Source organism: Ceratotherium simum, chromosome 3 (genome assembly GCF_057802395.1).
Source record: "Ceratotherium simum simum isolate JZ-2026a chromosome 3, ASM5780239v1, whole genome shotgun sequence".
Lineage (NCBI taxonomy): Eukaryota > Metazoa > Chordata > Mammalia > Perissodactyla > Rhinocerotidae > Ceratotherium > Ceratotherium simum.
This window is the reverse complement of record NC_141902.1, coordinates 42,766,991-42,789,491: the sequence shown is the minus strand read 5'-3', so window position 1 is coordinate 42,789,491 and position 22,501 is coordinate 42,766,991. Positions and strand designations below refer to the sequence as shown.

Genomic DNA, 22,501 nt, shown 5'->3' with positions numbered 1-22,501 from the left:
ACCCCATGGACCGTTATCTTTTAAAATATTTAAGCCCAGAATGTTACAAGGAGTCACTGACGCTTCTCTGTCAGATTTAGGGCTTTCGATAACTTATGGAAATGTGATAAGTCTGCGGGAGGATTAGTATTAGAACTTGCAGTTTCTGCCTTTTCATTTATAGTTTAGCTTAAGGAAGAACTTTCTTCCTTTCAGTAGTCTCTCTTCTTTTCAAGTCTGAAAATTGGAAAGAAAACACACAATATATATTCACTTTTGCAGCCAGATCCTTTGAGATTCAGAGATAAGAGAGGAGAGCATTGGTTATAACACACAAAAATATCTTTTCATTTCTATATGTTCTAATGTTGTTTTTTTTTTTTCTTTTTTCTGATCTTCTACTTCCATTAATTGTGAAGTATATACAATGACCTACAGATTTTCTGTGGACAAAGTTAGATAATCAAGTGTTTAGCTGGGAGGAAACTATAATCTATTGATTCTTTATTAGGAATTTCCACATACATTGTCATTTTATTTTATCTTTACAACATATTTGCAATATAAAGACTATTGTATCTGATTTTCTAGATAAGGAAGCTAAAGCCCAGTGGGATAAAATGGACTGCCCAAAGCACATGGAATTTAAATATGGGTTCTTATCACTTGAGGACTTTTTCTCTTGTAGTCTGAAGGCTGACTTTTTTTTTCTTCCCACTTTTAATAGGCTTTATTTTTTAGAGCAGTTTTAGGTTCACAGGAAAATTGGGCCGAAGGTACAGAGATATCCCCCATACCCTTGCCCTCGCACAAGCATAACCATTATCAACATCCCCGTCAAAGTGTTACATTTGCTTTAATTGATGGATCTACATTGGCGCATCATAATCACCCAAAGTCCCTAGTTCATGTTATGGTTCACCTTTGGTGTTGTACATTCTGTGAGTTTGGACAAATTTATAATGACATGTAGTCACCGTTATAGTATCATACAGAGTAGTTTCACTGCCCAAAAATCCTCTGTGTTCCACCTATTCTTCCCTCTCTCTCTCCTAACTCTGGCAACCACTGATCTTTTTACTGTCTCCATAGTTTTCCCTTTTCCAGAATGTCATATGATTGAAGTTATACTGTGCGTAGCCTTTTCAGATGGGCTTCTTTTACTTAGTAATGTGCATTTAAGTTTCTTCCATGTCTTTTCCTGGCTTGATAGCTCATTTCTTTTAGTGCTGAATAATATCCCATTATCTGGATGGACCACAGTTTATTTATCCATTCACCTACTGTAGGACATCTTGGTTGCTTCCAAATTTTGGCAATTATAAATAAAGCTGCTTTAAACATCTATGTGCAGCCTTTTGTGTTGAAAACATGAGTTTTCAACTCCTTTGGGTAAATACCAAGGAGCATGATTGCTGAATTGTACCATTTTGCATTCCCACCAGCAGTGAACGGAGTTTCTCTTGCACTGCATCCTCACCAGCATTTAGTATTGTCAGTGTTTTGGATTTTGGCCATTTTTGAAAGCTGGCTTTTTGTGTTCTAAAATTTAAACTGGTTGTGAAAATGTATACCAGATATCCAATTAAAACGCTAATTTTTCAGGTGGTCCTATTTGCTTAAATTGTTAGCCTTATAGGTTGATGGCAGAAAACTGCAAAGTTTTACACCTTGCATAATTACTTTGGAATCATTTCTTTGAGAGGATTCAGTGAATGAATAATGCATATTTTTACCCCTAAATTATACCTCTTTGTGTCAGTTTGGGTTTTCGGAGAAGAATTTGTCAAGAAAGATTAGATGCACAAGATAGTTATTGGAAGAAATATCTATAAGGGATAAAGAAGGAAGGAGCATGAGAAGGCTAGGAGAGCCTTCAGAGTAAGATCAGGTCTGACATCTGTGAAAGGAGACAGGAAAGGAAAGAGGATTGGGTAGAAGCAGCTTTGAACTACAATGCTTTCCTGAGAATGCCTAGCCCAGGCTGATGGGGAATCCTAGCTCAAGGGTTGTCTGTTAAAGGAGTCCTGCACTGGGCAGAAATGACCCAACCCTGGTACCTCTGCTGTGCCCAGTCTCCAACAGGGAGCAGCCCAACAGGAGCATGGCGTCAGTGCCAATGCTACAGTAGAACCGAAGGTACAGCACAGAGAGGCTGTCTGCAATATGCTCTGTAGCAGGTATTTAAAGGGAGATCTGGGTGGTGCATCCAGGCCTGCCAAGCTCTTCATTCCCCTTCCCTTTCCACTGGATTTCTTACCTTTTCATTTTTTAAATTTTAATTGCCTATTCTCATGCAGTCATCTACATTCACATATAATGTACTCCTAGAACAAACACAAAAGTTTAAAAAAGGGAGATTTACTATATTCTTCTTCCTTTAGACAAAATACTCAATGCTATATTTCCAGCCTTCTGTGCATGTTCTTTAATTTTGTCTGTTTCCTTCACAACCGATTGCCTTATGTTGATTTAGTCTGAATGAGACTAACGACTCACCACTCAGTACAAAGCTCTAAATGATTTTCATCTTTGCTTCAATTTTATTGTTTTTTGTTTTAGGACTACATCCCTTGTCTTTATTATGAGCACTTTAATTTTTCAATTTCCTATTAATTATCATAAAATTATATGGGTGAGAAGCAATAAAATATTCAAATAATTGCAAAAACTCTGCTGTAGCAAGAAAAGTAGTATTAATATCCAAGTTTAACTGCTGGCTGGCAGTCAGCACCATGATAAGATTCTTAAAATGTTCATTCAATGATTGATGAACAAAAAGTCTACATTTAGAACATGAAATGGCATTTAGGAACATTTTTGAACATCATTTGTAACTATTTGTCTTAGGTCTGGCTCCTTTAGAAGCAGAGCCTGAGACATGATTCTTATGTAAATGATTTATTTGGAAAGTGCTTTGAGGAGGAGCCTCAAAGGAAATTAGGATGTGCAGGAGAGGAGCTAGCTAAGTAAAGATATGATTTCAGGTGACATCTAGCTTGAGCCTGATGCCACATAAATCTTTGCCCTGTCGTCAGCCTGCTCTTTGGCAACAAGGTGGTGGAACTTCTGTTCCCACCACCTCCCACCCACTCACATACTCATGCCACTCAGTCACTGGTTCCAGGCTGCCTCTGGGTGAAGCAGCTCTCATCACTCAAGGACAATCTTCTAGAGAAAGTTGCGGGTGTGATGGGTTAGCATTAAAACACTGTACTAGCAGTAAAATGGATGGGGGGTGGGGGTTGCACCAAGAGTGTCTGCTCAAGAGTTTTCCTCTTAGGAGAGTCACTCCCAGAAAGCTTTCCTATATTGAAATTGATAGTTGCTAGATTGTGGAGAACGGAAATAATACCAGGCCAAATATCTCTGCCTGTTACTTCACATATCTCCTCATTAACTCCTAGGTGCTGAATTCCTTGTTTCCAATATGAAAGACTTTCAGTTATCTCTTTTGGCTAGCTATCCAGAGTTATGGTGTATTTTCAGTCATTCACTTCACATCATACACACACTCACACACACACACACACACACACACACGGGGCAAGTGAACGGTATTCCATGCATTCTTGTTTCATCCATGAAATTGTTTGATCAAGTGAAGTTACCACACCAGGTTCTAAGTTACAGAGTGTGGAAAAAATTCTCAAGCTATTAAGTTGAGATTAAACATGCATTAGTATTACTGTTATGTTTCCTGGAAGAATCATGTAAATTTACAACATTCACATGTGTACTTGCCTCAAATGCTAAAGTGAGACATCTTTTAGCTAGGCAGTTACTCAGCATGGGGATAAAGGACAGAGAAAGAAAATGGATAGAAAAGCCCTGTTGTACTCTGACTGGATTTTCTATTTCACATAGGGAGAACAAAAAATGGTAGAATCAATGGCTTTGGTCATAGGTGAAAAGTGAATGTTTTAGATAACATGGTGTCACTGAATCACCAAATGTATCTTTCTGTTTCTTTCCTTTTAACATTTGAAATTTAAAAGTGTTATAAAGAAATCTTATTAAATGATTTTTAGCCAGAAAACTTCAATTTCAATGCTCTCAAATGGTACGTTCAGGCGCTGGTGTCCTCATGAGCTCTTTATGTAGGAAAAGAAGACTAGTTTTAGGACCTAGTCAGTGATAAGTAAATTGATCTATTTCCTACCCCCTGAGGAAATTCCTATAGGGCTATCTTGCTCTGGGCTGCCTAAGTGTCTCATTTGTACCTAAAAACAAGAAGTGTAATTTTTCCCTATTCAAGATGTCACCAGCCCAATTTTCTTTTGCTAAGGATCACAGTTATTAGTCTCTGAAGGTGCTAGCACTTGAGGCCAAGTCTGAGGTGATTAAAATAACTCAGCACTTTGAGGATTCGTGCCCTTCCATCACTTCTCATCTCCAGCTGCTTCCCTGTCTGACTTTCCTTCTGTCTCTCATTATGATCCATCATTATCCATTTTAAGGTCTGTGGAAGTCATGTGAATCAAGGAAAATTGAGAACCTTAGGAAAATACATTTCTACAGACACGTACCACTGGTAAAGAGATGGAAGCACTGACTCAATCCCATTTATGTCTCCAATTTTATAAATGTGCTTATTTTACCTTTCAAATGCCTTCTGTTCTTGCTAATGCTCTCTCTCTTTCTCTCTCTTTCTCACAGACAAGTACACACATTCCTGTGTGCATGCACAAGCACACATATACACATACACATACCATCCATTAGCCTAGATGAGCTATAAGGCCTCATGCCAGGTGAGGTTTTGCTTTTAATGTCCTTATAACCACAGCACTGCAAAGGTAATTTGGCACCTGGTATTAGCTGGATTTGTATAATATGTAGCTTCCTGGCTAACCCCAGTATACACCATCTTCGTTGTACTCAACTGAACCAAAGAGCTTTACTCTATAGTTTCACTTAGGGAGACAATGGTCTTATGCATCCCAGTACCTCTAAGAAGCCCCAAACCAGAAACATCTAGAAATTGGACCCACAAAGATATAACCCAAGCAAAGTATCTGGATTTTCAGTATTTCCTTCACTCTGAATTCAGTGGAAAGTGAGATAGAGGATAGAGAAAAGAAAGAATTGTGGGTATGGTAGGTTTTTAAAGTTTCCCCCCCTTCTAGTGGATTTTAGTTATTTAAGACTACCTCTTTGCGGTAATCTACACCACAAGTAAGTGACTCAGCCATCAGCCTTAATGGAAGTGAGAACATGAATTCATCAGGCTTAATTCTGCAACATGTGATAAGAGGGCAGTGAGTGGTCTATCCACTAGAGACTGAAGAGCCTGTATATTAAAAAAAAAAAAAAAGTACCCCAAGAAAGAGAGAGTTCGAGAAGCGTGGTCATATAAGGCTATAGACAGGCAAGCTGTGTGCCCAGAATAGGACAGCTGCTCAATCAGGATGTATCAGGGAATAATGTCCAGCGAAGCCTGTGTTTTTGATTACCACCAACACATGCAGTCCCTACTCACGGGAACTGTGAGACCAGCTCCTGGGAGGAGGGGCCTATTAGAAGCTGCTCTTCTTCCTGTTTCTTTATTTGCCACTTTTGTCAGGTACGTGGAGTTACATTCATGTACTCTTGGAGCCAGAAAAGGGGACTGAAATCTGCCTTAACACGAAGCATATAGAATCTCCTAGATGAGATGCTCTTGTTAAATGGCTTAAAGGGAAGTAGTCATAATGCAAAACCAATAGTTACAGGATCAGAAAGAAAAACCAGTTTTGGTAGGAAAAGCAATGACCAGGAAGACTAAATGTTAAGGAAAAAAAGGTAAATAATCAAGGTTTGTAAAAGGCAGATGAATAAAGATTTTAGCTGAGCTCAACTGAGACACTAAATAAATGAATATATAAAAATAAAAATACAAAAAAAATCATTACATCTATTCCGCCTGGACTTTCTCCCTCATTTTTTACAAAAGAGAAAACAAATGCCACTTTAAAATGGCTGCTGGCATGAGCCACCTTGGGTAACTATGATAGAGAGGAGTATTAGTACGTATGGACGCCAGAGTAGAATCTTCAGATAAGAAATCCACGCCCCGCCCCAGCTTCCCAGGTGTTGCTGGGCTGTGAACAGACAAAAACAGCAACAGTTCTTGGTCTACAAACCATTAATCCATTGTTTATAACCCAACTATCCACATGATTTTTTTTTTTTTTTTTTTTTTTTTTTTAAAGATTTTATTTATTCAGTTTTTTCCCCCCAAAGCCCCAGTAGATAGTTGCATGTCATAGGTTCACATCCCTCCAGTTGCTGTACGTGGGACCCGGCCTCACGTTGGACGGAGAAGCGGTGCCTCGGGGCGCTCCCGGGATCCGAACCCGGGCCGCCAGCATCAGAGCGCGCACACTTAACCGCTAAGCCACGGAGCCGGCCCCACATGATTTTTTAATTAGCAGCCAAGTTAAAAGAAACAGAAGTGGGCAGGCAATTGGGTGGGCACAGTTAGGCTTTGGAAACAGCAATAATGGGTGGAAATGTCTGAAGACGATGCTTGTGTCTCTGCTACCTGGGAGGTAGAGACCTGAAAGAGAGACTGGAACGGAACACTCTGCTTTTATGCCAGTAATCCCTGTACTCTTTGGGATTGTCTCCACTTCATAAACAAAATAACATCTGCTGCACTTTTCTTTTCCTTATCACTTGCAGCGATTCAGAAATCAAACATTAAAATATGAAAATCACATGGTTTTCTAATGCATTTACCTCGTGTAGAGGATTGAAATAATCAGAAATAATCAGTGCTAATCCATTTCTTCAATCTAGCATTCTGACTCAGCTGTCCCATTTCTTTTTTTTCCCCTCCCAAATCCAAATCACACACACACACACGTACAAATCCATTTTTACCTTGAATAACATAAACAGTAATCATCAACCACCATTATTACAGAAGATTAGCGGTACCATTAAGGGACATAATCTGCACTGTACTTTTATTCATCAAGCAGCATTTATGTGGAGAAAATTTAGATGGATAATTCCACAGCCTGGAAATTATAAAGAACGAGCTTACTGAAACAGAGCTGCAGAACAGGTAGCAGCCTGTTTTTGTGATTACCATCAAACACATAATCCTGTGTGGGGAGGCTTTGGGACTGACCCCTGGAAGGAACTGCCCATCAGAAGCTCTGCTGTTCCCTGCTTCTTCATGCACCAGTATTGCTGTGCATCTTCTGATATCCATCTGCCTCTCTCTTGAAGCTACACATAGGGACTGGTACCTGCTTTACCAGGAAGCATGTAGAATCTTCTAGATGGATTAAAGAGATGCCTAAGTTATAAGGTCCTCCTCATTGCTGTTAAGTGGTATCTGGGTTCCTCGTTTTGTCCCACTCAGTCCTTTCATTTGCATATTACTGGTTCTAATCTATTTATCTTTTGAATCACTGATTTTTCTGATACTTAATCTCTACCCATAGCACCCTTCAGCGTGGTAGTGAAAAAGAAAAGAATAAAGAGAGTAGGAGAGAGATTGTCGAGGTATTGACAGGAACTATTGACTGGACTTGGGAAGTCATGGAGAAGAGGAGTCAAAAGGTACTAAAGCTTTGAAACTGGCTAAGTAGAATAGTAATATACTGACAGAAGTAAGAAGTCAGAAGAAAGATCAAGGGAAAAGATGACAAATTTTGTTTGGACACTTTTGAGCTAGTTGCTGTAGGGAAACAGATGGCTGCGTATGGGAGCCTGTAGCCCAGAAGAGTTGGATCTACAGGCTGGAGCCTGAAGTCAGGGAGTCCACACAGGTTTGGTGGTTAAAGCTATGGGAAAAGATGACATTTCTAAGGGAGCAATTAAGAAGAGACAAAAGATAATGACTGAGTGAACAACCTAGAGAATGTCTGCATTTGAGGAAAAGAAAGGTAGCAAAATGACATGGAAGGAATACTCAAAGGTGGAGAAATCAAATTATACACTCATTGATTGATAGATTGATTCACTCATTCATTCACCGTACAAAACATTTTGAGCTTATTCAGTGTGCCAGTCACTGGTGTGAGCACTAGGTATACAAAAGTGAGACAAATTAGACATACCACTACTCTCATGGAACTAACAGTTTGGTTGGGGAGAGAGACATTAAGCAAATAATCTGACAAATATATATGAAATTAGAAGTGTGATAAGTTGTCTGAAGGAGAGGAGTGGCATCCTCTAGGAGTGTTTAATAGAGGCAATTAACCCAGTCTGGGAGTCCAGGAAAGACTGTCCTGGGAAACTGGTGACTAATACAGGAAGGTAAAATAGGAGTTAACAAGGCTAGGATGAGGGCAAAACTGTGCAGAGGGACTCCACTGACCCTAGGGCCAGTGGGGAGCATGGAATTGCAAATGAACCTAAGGAAGCTGCTTGCTGGAGCTCAGGAAGCAAAAGGAAGCCTGCTGGATGCGAGAGCGAAGCAGTGAGGGAAGGATCACATTCGGTCAGGCCAGTCATGTTAGGGATGTTGTTCTTTCTTCTATGAGCAAAGGCAAGGCATTGGTGGGTTTCACGCATGGATGGTATAATCAGACTTGTATTTTGAAAAGAGAACTCTAGCCAAAGTATAATAAAAATATGAGACTGAGGAAAGAGTGGGTGCAAGATGACTAATAAGGAGCCATTCCTGTAGTCTTGGTATGAGGTTATAAAAACTAAAATTGGATTCACAGTAGTACATATGACTACAGGGAAGTAGACAGCAGAGATTTTGTAGGAGGTAAAATCAACAGAATTGGCCATGAAGGATATATAGATCTACTTGGGTGCCATGCCACTGGTAAAGGGCAGGAAGAGTTTTAGGAAGTAGAGCATTGGCACCACTGTCTAATACTAAAGAAATTAAGGAGAGAGAACTATCAGATTTAGCAATTAAGATGTTACTAATGATTTTGATAATAACAATTTTAGTGGATTCGTGTTAGTGGCAGCCAGATTACAAGAGTTTAAAGAAAAATAAGTTAAAAGCAATGAGTATAAGCTCCTCTTAACTGTATTCATTTGTTCAACAAAATTTTATTAAATTCTTATGAATCAGACACCATGCTCGTTGGAAGAGAGGCATGAATATCACACAATTGCTGCCCTGTAGTTTATCAGCCTAAAATAGTAGTCAGTGTTATTGAGCTCTTACTATATGACAATTGAGATTATTTCAGCCTATAACAACCCTATGAGGTAAATATTTTTCCTTTTCATTTCTTTACAGTGGATGAAGTGCAAAAGAGGGTAAGTAACTTTCCCAAGCTCACTCAGCTAGTCAGTCTAAGACTGAATACGAATTCAAGTAGTCTGGCATCTGAACCCATCATCTTAAACCCTTTGCTTTGCTGGAACCCAGAAAAGGAGACAGGCTTGCACAGCAATGGCTCTAACAGAATTATGAACAGAGAGCTAGAGGGGTGGTGAGGAGGCAGGGACCTGTGCTGGCTGGTGGGGCAGTTGGGAGTTGTCAGAGACATGTGGACTAAGCAGATAGAAGCTAGAAGGGGTGGCAGGGACAAAAGGTTTTTAGTTTTGTTTTTTACAGAAGAGACCATTTGTAGCTTGGCAAGGCTACGCTGTACAGAGCACAGGCTCTGGAGTGAAATAGATCTGACTTTAAACACCAACAGTGCAGCATATTAACAGTGTAACCTCATCCAGGTTACTTAAACTCCTGGAGTCTTGGGGTTTTGATCCGTAAAATGAATTCGAAATGGTATTTTGCAACACTGACGTGAAAGTTCTTAATTTTGAAGGAAGTTGCAATAAGAAAATATATATAATTTGCTTGGTCCAAAACATACACTCAATAAATCGTAGTTCTCTCTTTTCATTTATTATTATTTTTTGCTCCCCCTCCCCAAACACATGTAAGGCAAAGAGAAGTATGAGGTGATAGAAGCAAAACAGGTTGGTCAATAGAGAAAAGTCAGGAGGAGATGGGACGGAGGGAGGAGAAGGAATTAGCTTTGGTGGAGGGGAAAGATGACTTTTCCTCCGACATCAGAGTAGTCAGTGACAGTGCAGAGAACACTGGAGAAGTAGAATCCTGATACATGTCCTATTCTTTTCCCTTTATTTCCCCTTTCACGCTCCAGCCAGAGAGACATGCTCTATGTACTAGAAAGCTGTACTTGTTAATTTGGCTTTCTGACTGTAGACCTGACTTATTTTTTTAAATGAGAATTCTCTCATAACAGAAGGACCCCTATTTACTAAGGAGTCAAGCAATTAAAGAAATATATTTGCGTTTTAGCTCAGTATTTATAGTCTGTGAATTTGTGGATATAAAGAAAGTATTACAGCTATATATAGCCATATAAAATATCTGAATTCTCAGATAGAGCCAGCTTTCTTCAATTATTTACCTGTGTATTTCACTTTGCGAAGAAATTCTTTCTTTAGGTAAAACCAGGCAGGATAGCCTTATGAAGCTAACATCAGAAAACGGGGATCAAGAAAGGAGGAAAATCCAGAGCTACTTGCCCTGTGACCATCACCACCTTCTGGTTGATATGACACTTTTACTCCCAGTTCTGCTCATGGAGTATAGGCACTGGCTTACTCTTGGGGTAAGGGAACCACGGCCCTCATGGACTTGGGCCCTCACTGCCCCTGTGAGCTCCCAGCTGTTGGGGAATGAGACCTGACCAGCCTTGTTTTCAAACATGTCATTAGGGAAAGGTGACAGAAAACTCACTATGAGGATCTTTTATTTTCAACAAAGATTTATTTTATTTTAATTTTAACAAATCTTTTTTATTTGATTTGTTTTTTATGTCCTCACTTGATAAAAGAAAAATATTCAAATTTTCTCTTCTCCTTTAAACATACATTATGCTCAATTACCTGATTGAAATAAAATTTCCTTTCCTTGTAAATTTTGGTCTAAAAATCTTCATACTAGACTAAAAGGTTCTTAGATTGCTTTTCTAAACTACCTTGAAGCAGTTTAATCCGTCAGTCTAGTTCCCACAGCACAGGTGGTAACTCAAGGTCTCATGCCTGATTGAAAATTCTGGCAAAGGGAATGCCGGAGGCTGCGCTGTAAAGTAGATACTTTACCTTCCATACTTCCAGCAGCCCCGTCTGTGCTCTTCCTTTCACCACTCCTCTCTTCCCGGCTCCACCCCTCCCAGAAACCAAAGCGCTCACAGGCTCTTCCCATCACCAAACCCTTTAAGTAACTCCTGTCATGAAAATAAAATTTGCGCTTGACAAAACAGTGCTTTTGAGAATTTGGAAAAACAAAAACCTACTTCAACATTGAATATCAATACCAGATTCCAAAATATATTCCAAGTCTATGAAAGAGATAAACATAAAACTGTTGTTTTAAAGGTGAAAATAAAATTATCTGATCTCTGGAAGAGATGGATTTCTCAGCCTCGAAGCAAAAAGAACAATCACATAGGGAAAGGCTGACCAATTCAAAGGATATTTAAAATATATTTGGAATGCAATACTTCACTGAAATGAAAAATAGTAAAACAAGTTAAAATATTTGCATAAAGTACAGCAGACAAAAAGTTGGTAGTCTTTGTGTGCAAATATTATTCAAATCTAAAAACAAAACGAATAACAAAGAAAAATATTCATCGTATAGGCAATGATGCAAGTGTGTGGATAAAGCGTTCACACTAGAGAAAATACAGATAGAAAACAAATTTTCATCCTTCTGCATAGTAGGAAAGTAGAAATAAGGTTGACAATGTTTTGGTATGGTTTTTAACTTATACAAAACAGAGAGCTCTGTTAACTGATACAACCTATTTGGAAAATAATGCAACGTAAAGATATTCATATCCTTTGACCCAGTAATCTCTTTTCTGGGAATTTATCCTAAAGAAATAATTCAACAGAAACAAAGTCCAAATGAATAAAAATGTTTGCTGTGGTGTTACATAAAACAGAAACAAATAAACAACAACAAGAAACACTAAAAACCACCAAAATATTCAACAATAAAAGAATAGTCTATTAATTATGGAACATCAACAGGAGATAATTTAATAGGCCATTAAAATGATAATTACAAAGGCTATATAACTATATAGAAACAAATTCTAATAGAAACACATTCTAGTTTCATCACTGTAAACCATTATTACTTTCTGAGGACGTAAAATTTATTCTGGGGAAGGCAGGTTGTAGCTGAACAACACCCAGATGGTTTTGTAGGCCAGTGGGGGAGCAAGGGCTGAGAAGACCTGAATGTTCTGTACAATTGAGAAAAAAGAACCAGAAGTTTGCAAGGGAATGCAAACTTGCAGACATTTGCCAGAGATGAGAGCTTCATGGAGGTGGGAACAACACAGAGAAATGCCCTGTAGGGGACGAAATTGTCAAGAAGGGATTTCAGAGAACATAAATACGCAATTTGTATTTTTAGATTGTTTGCTATTGGTGCAGAGTGCAAGCCCTTCTCTGTTTCTGCGCCAAAATTGTCAGAAAAGTCTACATTGTTTCCTAGTGGTTTGTGTGGATAAATTCTTCTGGAGAACTTCAGAGGAACTCCACAGCTGGATTAATAAGGAGTGGCTAAGACAACAGTTCTGAAACTATTTCAGACTTGAATATTGCCATGGCCTTGGCCAACTTTCTAAGCCTCTTTGGGCTTCAGCATCATCATCTATAAAGTGGGGATAGTCATCTTCCTACTTTCAAAGGGTTTCTGTGAGGAGTAAATGAGTTAATATGTATAAAACACTTAGAACAGTGCCTGGTACACAGTAAGCCCTAGATACATATTTGCTATCATGAATCATCATCATCATCATCATCATCACAGTTCAGGGCAGCGACAGCTTATGAGGATTCAAGATCCAGGTGACAAGAGTTGTAAATAGTGCCTTGGCCTTATAAAAAAAGTTTTTTTTCAAAATTTAGGTCAATATTTCTGTTGCATCAACTAAAATTATTTAAAGCAGAGGGAAAACAATTTAGTAATGGCCTAAGTATTTAGTCTTCACTTAGAGATGTTGAATAGGTTACCATTTAAAGCAAAGGGAAAAAAAGATTACCAAAGTGTGTGTGTGTGTGTGTGTTATATATACATACGTATATGCATATTACATATACATACACAATACTTTAAATTTTAATTTAATTTAATTGATTCTGTGGAAGGGAAAACAACCAGAAATCTGATCATTCAGAGAGCTGGTTTGTAATGCCGGGATGTCAACCTGAAATTTTCCCTGGAATTATGAGAAAATGCCTAAAGGCATTCTATTAAAGAGAGAGAGAAAAGTGATTTTAGCTTGGATTTTGGTATCTTTCAAACTTAAAACATTAGAGGACTTAATGTAATGGAGAAAAAAGGGAAAATTATTATAAGATGACATGAATGTACGATTATGATATACATTTAATTTTAAAAGCCGTATGTAATTTTACTTTTTAAAATCCTTTTTAAATTCTCCATTGTATGTATAAATATTACGATTATTTAATTATTATGTTTAGTTGTTTAAATACAGATATTTAGTTTTTAATGATAGGTATAACTATGTGGAGGAAAATTATTAATCTAATTTTTAAAGTTAACTTCAATAGAGAGTTTATGCCATAACCCAGATAGCACCATTTATCTAGCAGTTTAAGTGGGTGGCAGGAACAGGGCCTTGGCAAAAACATAACCTTTGAGATATTTGTTTGCAAATCCAAAATTATTATAGGAGTGAAGTATTCATAGGAATAACTTAATTAATTAACGAACATAGAAATATGTCTTTAATTCACAGATCCTGACATAAGGGCTGAAGGGCTGAAGATGGGCTAAATTCAGATGTGCTTAGAGGCTGGATTAGGTCTCCTGAGTCCTAGTCCAGACCAGAGATTCACACCCACATACACACACCCTGACTCCAATTGCCTGGGCCATGAAACCCAATGCCCAGCACTTGCCCCCTAGTGACCACATATATCCTTGATGATCTTTAGTACTGTTCAGAAGAATTGCATCTATGAAGTCCAAATCTCTGAGCAACTGGTAAGAAGATCTTAAGGGCTATCCACTGGTTCTTAAATTGTGCTATAATAGATGGATCTGCTATGGATCAGTGGGAGGAAAAGAGGTAGAGCTGTAGAAAACTTACAGGGAATTTCAGATAACCCCCAAGCTAGCTGATTCATCTAATACTTCTATCCATCTGATGGGGGCATATCATGCACATGAACTTTATCCTTCCTTCAGCTATCCCCAAACCTCTTCCCTGTCCAAAAAAGTTTGTGAACCACTAGTAAGCAAACACTGTAGAAAAAGAACATGTAGCTCCAAGTCAAGCTACTTGAGCTGTGAGAAGCTGACCTGAGATGGTGCCAGATCATATGTGACTTGATGGTGTTTCCGTGTTTGGTCCCCTTTACAGGAAGGGGTCACTTGGCTTCACAGTACCAGGTGAGGGCAAAAGACATTGTTCACCAACTATCTCAGGAAATTTCATACCAGGGGGTGTCACTGACTAGGTGCCCTGAGGAACTTAAGAGTTGGTTTGGATACATTTAATTGTTTTTCCAAATTGTTTTTTTTCCTTTTGTTATGTTAAGGAGATGGAACCACCAACCACCCTGAACCAGACCAAGCCTCACCACTAGAGCTACGCCCATGACCTTTGCCTTATTTTTAATGCTAAGATCTCTCCAGGAGGAGTTTAGGTCTTATCACCCTAACCTGCAGTGTATATGGAAGGATGTTTTCCTACTAAGGCTGCACAAGCGAATACCCTCCTCTTCCTTTTGAATACTCATTCCCCATGCAAAATAAAAGGTCCCTGCTTCCCTTTGTTCAGGGACGCCATGACTTTGGAAATGATTCCGCATGGCCTCCTATTTGTTGCAAATATACTTTATTTTGTGAGACAACTTCCACTGGTGGAGAGTCTTAACTGGCCAGGAGGCAAACCCACTTGGTTCGGTAACACGGGTGTCCTACAAAGGAGTTGTAATGCGGACACACGTGTGAGCATTTCTAAGTTAAAACAATGCCCTTGGTAGTTTGAAGTCAATACACCTTAACAAAAAAGAAAGAAAAAAACAAAGTTAACTGCCATTTACTCATTCTCAGGAGAGCCTCCCTCTAGATATGTCTGTTCTCAAACCTTTCTCTGTGTCTGATATCAAACCTGTCCCCTTCCAAGCATGTCCCAGAAGGGATTGTGTCTTGATGAACAGCCCACTGATTCAGTATATGAGCATTTCCTCTCTACCAGCAGAAGACTGGAGATCCAGGATGAGGCTGGCTTAGTGATTGAGGCCAACTACTTGTTCTTTCCATTTAAGAGCACGCACATGGCGTGCTTACCTTCCCTCTGAAGGAAGTAAATTATATTAAAAATTTAAAAGTTAATACCTTAGAGACAGGCACCTCCACACCCTAAGGATTCCTGGTATAAGGGGGAACGTTTATCGATCCTGACTGACTCTATTCATAGAAGACTCGCCCTAAACTGTTCGGGGAAAATTGAGAACAAGAGAGTGCTCCAGAGGGATAAGTTTGGGAGGGTCGGGGTGGAGGGTCCAGATGGGGACGTGTGTGTAACCTGATAATTGCTTCAGCCATAGCAATTCGCCATAAAATGTAACTGTTTAAATGTTTTAAATTAGCCAATCATGTAAGACCGCGCCAACCTTTTCCCGCTTTATGCTTCCGAATCCTATAAAAGAGCTTGCCCCTTAAGGTTCGGGGTCGACCCCTCTGTCTCCTGCGAGAGATACGTGTCGACCCGGAGCTCCGCAATTAAAACCTCGTGCATTTGCATCAAGCTCGGTCTCCTGTGTCTGTGGGTCCGCGCCTTCCCGAGACTGGAGTTGGATTTCCTTTTGGAATCCTACATTTGGGGGCTCGTCCGGGATCTGCGCGGTCACCCCAGACTCGACCCCTTGGAGGTAAGCCTGAGTGACTGGGTGTGCGAGTGTGTGCGGCGCCGCGAAGCATTGCTTTGGTCTCGCTATCTGGGCAGCCGCCGCTTGGGCCGAGAGGGCCCAGCGGCTGCAGTGGCAGACGTGCTGGGAACTGCAGGCTGCAACCCTGGGGGCGCCCCAAGGGACAAGGGAGTCAGGAAAGCCTGACTACCCCCTTTCAGGTAGAAAAAGCGGCACTCTTTTTCCCAGGGAGGACACGAAAACCCCTCCCGTCTGAAACCGCCTTGGTTGGCTTGTACAGACACCAACCGGGCAAAGTTGTTTTGTCTTGCTGTGTTTTTGATGTTCATTGTTCTGTTTTTGTTAGATTACGTGGACCTCATTTGACGGGATGGGACAGACTATGACGACCCCCTCTCTTTGACCTTAGACCACTGGACTGAAGTGAGAGCGAGCGCACGATTTGTCGGTAGAAATAAAAAAGGGCGTTGGCAGACTTTTTGCGCCTCTGAGTGGCCCTCCCTCAATGTGGGTTGGCCCCTGAGGGGCGTTTAATCTAACTGTTATCCTCGCGGTGAGGGCTATTGTTTTCCAGGAGAAACCGGGGTCCCATCCTGACCAACGACCATATATTACAGTGTGGCAGGATCTGGTGCAGAACCCACTCCCGTGGGTTAAGCCATGGGTAAAAGCAGAAAAACTAAGCCCCCGAGTCCTGGCGCTGCAGGATGCGGAGACACGGCAAAAATCGAAATCAACTCGAACAGCGGAGTCGGAGACCCCTTCGGCCCCCCCCGGGGTCTACCCTGAGATTGAGCCTCCTCCCGAATGGCCCCCTTTCTCGCCTCCCCCTTACCCCTCCCCCGCTCCAGGATCGCAATCAGGGCGGAGGCGACTGGCTCGGGTCCCTCCGCTGGAACCCGAAGCCGCCGCGGAGCCACTCGGACGGGCCTGATACCCACGGTCGCCCTCCCGCTCAGAGAGTATGCCCCCCCTGCGGGCCCCACCCACCTGTCACCCCTCCAGTACTGGCCTTTCTCTTCCTCAGACCTGTATAACTGGAAAAATAACCATCCCCCCTTTTCAGAAAACCCCGCCGGATTAACCGCCCTGATAGAGTCCCTAATGTTTTCCCATCAGCCCACTTGGGATGACTGTCAACAGCTCTTACAGGCACTCTTCACCACGGAGGAGAGAGAAAGAATCACACAGGAAGCAAGAAAGAATATCCGAGGCACCAACGGGCAGCCGGCAACGATAGCTGAGGCGGAAGAAGGGTTTCCGCACAACCGACCCAACTGGGACTATAACACGGCTGAAGGTAGCGGCCCGCTGTCCGCTTCCCGCCGGGCTCTAGTGGCGGGTCTCCGGGGAGCCGCAAGGCGGCCCACCAATTTGGCTAAGGTAAGAGAGATTCAGCAAGGACCCACTGAACCCCCCTCCGTTTTTGATGGAGGCTTACCGCAGGTACACGCCCTTTGATCCGTCCTCGGAAGGGCAGAAGGCCTCTGTCATTATGGCCTTTATTGGACAGTCAGCCCCAGATATAAAGAGGAGATTACAAAGGCTAGAGGGCTGCAAGACTACGACCTGCGGGGCGTAATAAAGGAGGCTGAAAAGGTGTATCATAAAGGGAGAGTGAAGAGGAAAAGCGAGAGAGAGAGAAGGGAGGCTGAGGAGAGGGAAGACAGGAGAGACAGGAGACGAGAAAAAAACTAACTAAAATACTGGCCGCAGTGATAAGCGACAGGGCCAGATCACAGACAGTCAGGAACCTGGGCAACGCCCACGACCAGGCTCACGCAGACGGCAACCCTTGGACAAGGACCAATGTGCCTATTGTAAGGAGAGAGGACACTGGGCAAGGGAATGCCCCAAGAAAAGGGCCACACCCAAGGTGTTGTCTTTAGGAGAGGACGAAGAATAGCGGGGGCGGGGCTCGGGCCCCCTCCCCGAGCCTAGGGTAACCCTAACTGTTGAGGGGACCCCTATGAGTTTTCTGATTGATACTGGGGCTGAATATTCAGTACTGAAGCAACCTTTGGGGAAATTAAAAACTAAAAAGACTCTGGTTGTTGGAGCCACTGGGCAGAAACAATACTCATGGACTACTTCCCGGACAGTGGACTTGGGGAAAGGAAGGGTGTCCCATTCCTTCCTAGTGATTCCTGAATGCCCGACCCCGTTGCTAGGTCGAGACCTTTTAACCAAACTGAAAGCTCAAATAGATTTTGCTCAACCTCGGCCTACAGTATCCTGGTCCGCACCTACCACCATGATATTGGCCCTGGAGCTAGAGGAAGAATATCGGCTCCATCAGCAGCCTAAGCCTAGAGCTCGGCTCAATACCGATAAGTGGCTGCTGGAATTTCCACCGGCATGGGCTGAAACCGGGGGACTAGGGACGGCTACGAGAATTCCCCCAGTCGTGATAGATCTTAAGGCCGGAGCCCTCCCGATAAGGGTGCGTCAATACCCAATAAGCAAAGAGGCCAGAGAAGGAATCCGCCCCCATATCCAGAGGCTGCTCCAACAAGGAATCCTGGTTCCTTGCCAGTCTCCTTGGAACACCCCCCTCCTGCCTGTAAAAAAGCCTGGAACTAATGATTATAGGCCGGTCCAGGATTTGAGAGAAGTAAATAAGAGAGTGAAGGATTTACACCCTACCGTCCCAAACCCATATACCCTACCCAGCCCCCCCCCCCCATCACGAAAATGGTACACTGTCTTGGACCTGAAAGATGCATTCTTCTGTCTGGCTTCACCCAAAAAGCCAATTACTTTTGCTTTCGAGTGGCGCGACCTGATATGGGGATCGTTGGACAACTGACTTGGGCGAGACTACCTCAAGGTTTTAAAAACTCCCCTACCCTGTTTGATGAAGCCCTCCACAGGGACTTGACTGATTATAGGGTTAAAAACCCTCAAGTGACTCTTTTACAGTATGTAGATGATCTACTGTTGGCGGCGGAAACCCGGGAGACTGTGAAGAAGGGACCAAGCGCCTCCTGGCCGTGTTGGGTGAGTTGGGATACCGGGCGTCGAAAAAGGCACAGTTGTGCCAGGAAAAAGTAGTCTACTTAGGCTACACACTAAAGGACGGCCAAAGGTGGTTAACCGGCCTTGCGGAAAAAGACTGTGACCCAGATTCCGGCCCCAACCTCCGCTCGCCAGGTAAGGGAATTCCTGGGGACAGCCGGCTTCTGCCGATTGTGGATCCCTGGGTTTGCTACCCTGGCTGCTCCACTGTACCCATTGACTAAGGAAAGTGGGAACTTTGTCTGGACTCTAGAGCACCAGAAGGCTTTTGAGACTCTAAAGCGGGCATTATTAGAGGCACCCGCGTTGGCCCTACCAGATTTGACCAAGCCCTTCACCTTGTATGTAGATGAAAGAAAGGGAATCGCCCGGGGAGTCCTAACTCAAGCCCTTGGGCCCTGGAAGCGCCCAGTCGCATATCTATCAAAAAAACTGGATCCGGTAGCCAGTGGATGGCCCTCCTGCTTAAGGGCAATCGCCGCCACTGCCCAGCTGGTAAAAGATGCAGATAAGTTAACTCTGGGCCAACAGATAACCGTAGTAGCCCCCCATGCCTTAGAAAGCATTATCAGACAGCCTCCAGATCGATGGATGACTAACGCCCGGATGACTCACTACCAAAGTCTGCTCCTAACTGAGAGAATTACCTTCGCCCCACCGGCCATCTTAAACCCGGCCACACTACTGCCCGAAGCAGATGATGAAATACCTGTTCACCAATGCGGCGACATCTTGGCATCAGAAACGGGGACCCGACCCGATCTGCCGGATGAGCCATGGGCTGGGGCCCCTAATTGGGACACCGGCCGCCGCAGCTTTATGGCAGAAGGTAAGAGGATGGCTGGGGCTGCTGTGGTACGGGAAAAAGACTCTGTGGGCAAGCAGCTTGCTGGAAGGGACTTCTGCACAAAAGGCTGAGCTTATCGCCCTGACACAGGCGTTAAGGTTAGCTGAAAATAAGACTGTGAATATATACACGGACAGCAGGTATGCCTTTGCTACTGCCCATGTTCATGGGGCTATTTATAAACAAAGAGGGCTGCTTACCTCGGCCGGAAAAGATATCAAAAATAAAAGAGATTCTGGGCCTCCTAGAGGCTATACATTTGCCTAAAAGGTGGCAATCATCCATTGCCCAGGTCATCAGAAAGGCACCGACCCCATAGCTCAAGGGAACCGCTTAGCAGATTTGGAAGCCAAGCGGGCGGCACTAGGACCTATGGTCCTGACTCTCCAGGAGCTAAGGTCAACAAAACTGTCTCCGGTGGGGAACTAACTAAAGAAGAGAAAGTCCTTTCCGTTGCAGAAGGGCGAGAATATCTATCACATCTACACCGGCTAACCCACTTGAGCCCTCAGAAACTAATTAAAATTATTGAGGCCTCCCGTACCAGGTACCAGATTTGAGAAAGGCGGCTGAGGAAATTTATAAGGATTGTAGAGCTTGCGCTCTCACAAATGCTGCAGTTACCAAATACCGCACTGGACATAGACTCCGGGAGACAGGCCGGAACCTTTTGGGAGATAGACTTTACTGAAATCAAACCGGCCCGGTATGGGAATAAATATCTTCTAGTATTTGTAGATACCTTCTCGGGATGGGTAGAGGCTTTCCCCACCCGAAAAGAGACTGCCTCTGTAGTAGCCAAGAAGATATTGGAAGAAATCCTCCCGAGATTCGGGATCCCAAAGGTAATTGGATCTGACAACGGTCCTGCATTCATTGCCCAGGTAAGTCAGGGACTGGCCAGTCAACTGGGGATCAATTGGAAATTACATTGTGCTTATAGACCCCAGAGCTCAGGCCAGGTAGAAAGGATGAATAGAACAATTAAAGAGACCCTAACTAAATTGTCCATAGAGACCGGCGATAGTGACTGGACAGCCCTCCTGCCCTTTGCCCTGTTCCGCGCCCGGAACACCCCACAGGGACCCTTAAAACTTACACCCTTTGAAATCCTCTATGGAACCCCTCCCCCTTTGGCACAAATAGGGATACATGACCCTGACATTATACCTTCTATACCTTTGTCAGCCCGCTTGAAAGCACTCGAGGCCGTCAGGCGCGACATCTGGAACCAGCTAAAAGAGGCCTACCAGCCTGGTGATCTGCTCATCCCGCACCAATTCCAGGTTGGGGACTCTGTCCTTGTGAGACGACATCGGACGGGGTCATTAGAGCCACGTTGGAAGGGGCCCTACGTGGTGCTCCTCACTACGCCCACAGCAGTCAAGGTGGACGGTATAACCTCTTGGGTTCACGCCACACACGTAAAGAAGGCACCCCAGAATGCAGCAGATCTCTGGAAGGTGGAAAAGACTGATAACCCTCTTAAGCTGCGTTTGCGTCATGGGAACAGCGAGCAAGTCGTCCAATCCTAATCCCCACGCTCCTCAACTGCTCACGTGGCAAGTCGTCTCCCAGGTAGGAGATATAACCTGGTCAATCCAAAAAACTGCTTCCCCTTGGACATGGTGGCCAGACTTACACCCTGACCTTTGTAAACTGGCTATAGGAACCCCGACTGGGATTTCATGGAGTCGACGAAGGGGGCAAAACAAGCCGGAGGATGCCACTCCCCCATCGCAAGGGTAAACTAAAGGCATACCCCTTTACGTGTGCCCGGTCACCACAGACCTCGTTCAATTGACTCCTGGTGCGGGGGCAAAAAAGACTTCTACTGTAAAAACTGGGGATGTGAAACCAGTGGGACTACTTATTGGGAACCCTCCTCTTCTTGGGATTTAATCAGGGTTAGAGCAAATTATAGCCACCAGATGAGTCGGGCTCAGAATGCAATACCTGGTGCCACCCCTTAACCATTCAGTTCACAGGGAAGGGAAAAACAATTAAAACCTGGATCGGGAATGGTCATTCATGGGGAATAAGATTGTACAAAGAACGGTGCGATGATGGCCTGACCTTCTCTATTAGATTAAAAATAGAACCCCCGCCAGCAGACCAATAGGGCCAAACGGGATCCTAGCCGATCAGAGGCCCCTCTGTCCCAAAAATCCCCGCCAGCAGACCGATAGGGTTAAATAGCCCCAAACCCCCAGGTAAAATCCATAACCTAAATGGGGCCGTAGATATGGTCACCAGATCTGCTCTGCGACCACCATCTACGCCACCTCCCGCAGTACCTACTGAGCAAAGATGGCACAGACTGTTTAACTTAGTATGGGGAGCTTACTCGCCTTGAATGATTCCAACCCTGAAATGACTGAATCATGCTGGCTATGCCTAGCAGTCAGCCCCCTTATTATGAAGGAATTGCCACCATGGGGTCTATAATAACACCCCAGACCACACGACTTGTCTTTGGGGCAAAGAAGGGCGGCTAACCCTAACGGATGTGTCGGGACCAGTTCAGGACTATGCTTAGGAAAAATTCCCCAGGCTACCAAGCTCTATGTAATAAGATTGAAGTCAGCCTTCCGACTACTCCTGGTCATTTTGGTACCAGGACCCAATAGGTGGTGGGCCTGCACCACGGGCCTAACCCCTGCATCTCAACTAGCGTATTCAATTCGTCACAAGATTTTTGCGTGCTTGTGCAGTTGGTGCCTAGAATTTATTATCATACTGCCAATAGTTTCGAGGATGAATTTGACCAGAGATCCAGATTATGGA

General features: G+C 43.2%; 1 protein-coding gene across 1 annotated transcript; it reads left to right on the top strand.

Annotated features, from left to right (window-relative positions):
* The first annotated feature begins 5,405 nt into the window (after positions 1 to 5,405).
* Positions 5,406 to 21,385, top strand: LOC147917546 (uncharacterized). The gene is made up of 5 exons (XM_087429073.1): positions 5,406 to 5,545; positions 7,419 to 7,536; positions 9,188 to 9,207; positions 16,701 to 17,149; positions 20,903 to 21,385. Exons 1-5 carry the CDS (start codon positions 5,406 to 5,408, stop codon positions 21,247 to 21,249), a joined length of 1,074 nt encoding a protein of 357 aa, XP_087285199.1. The 3' UTR covers positions 21,250 to 21,385.
* Positions 21,386 to 22,501: the final 1,116 nt, after the last annotated feature.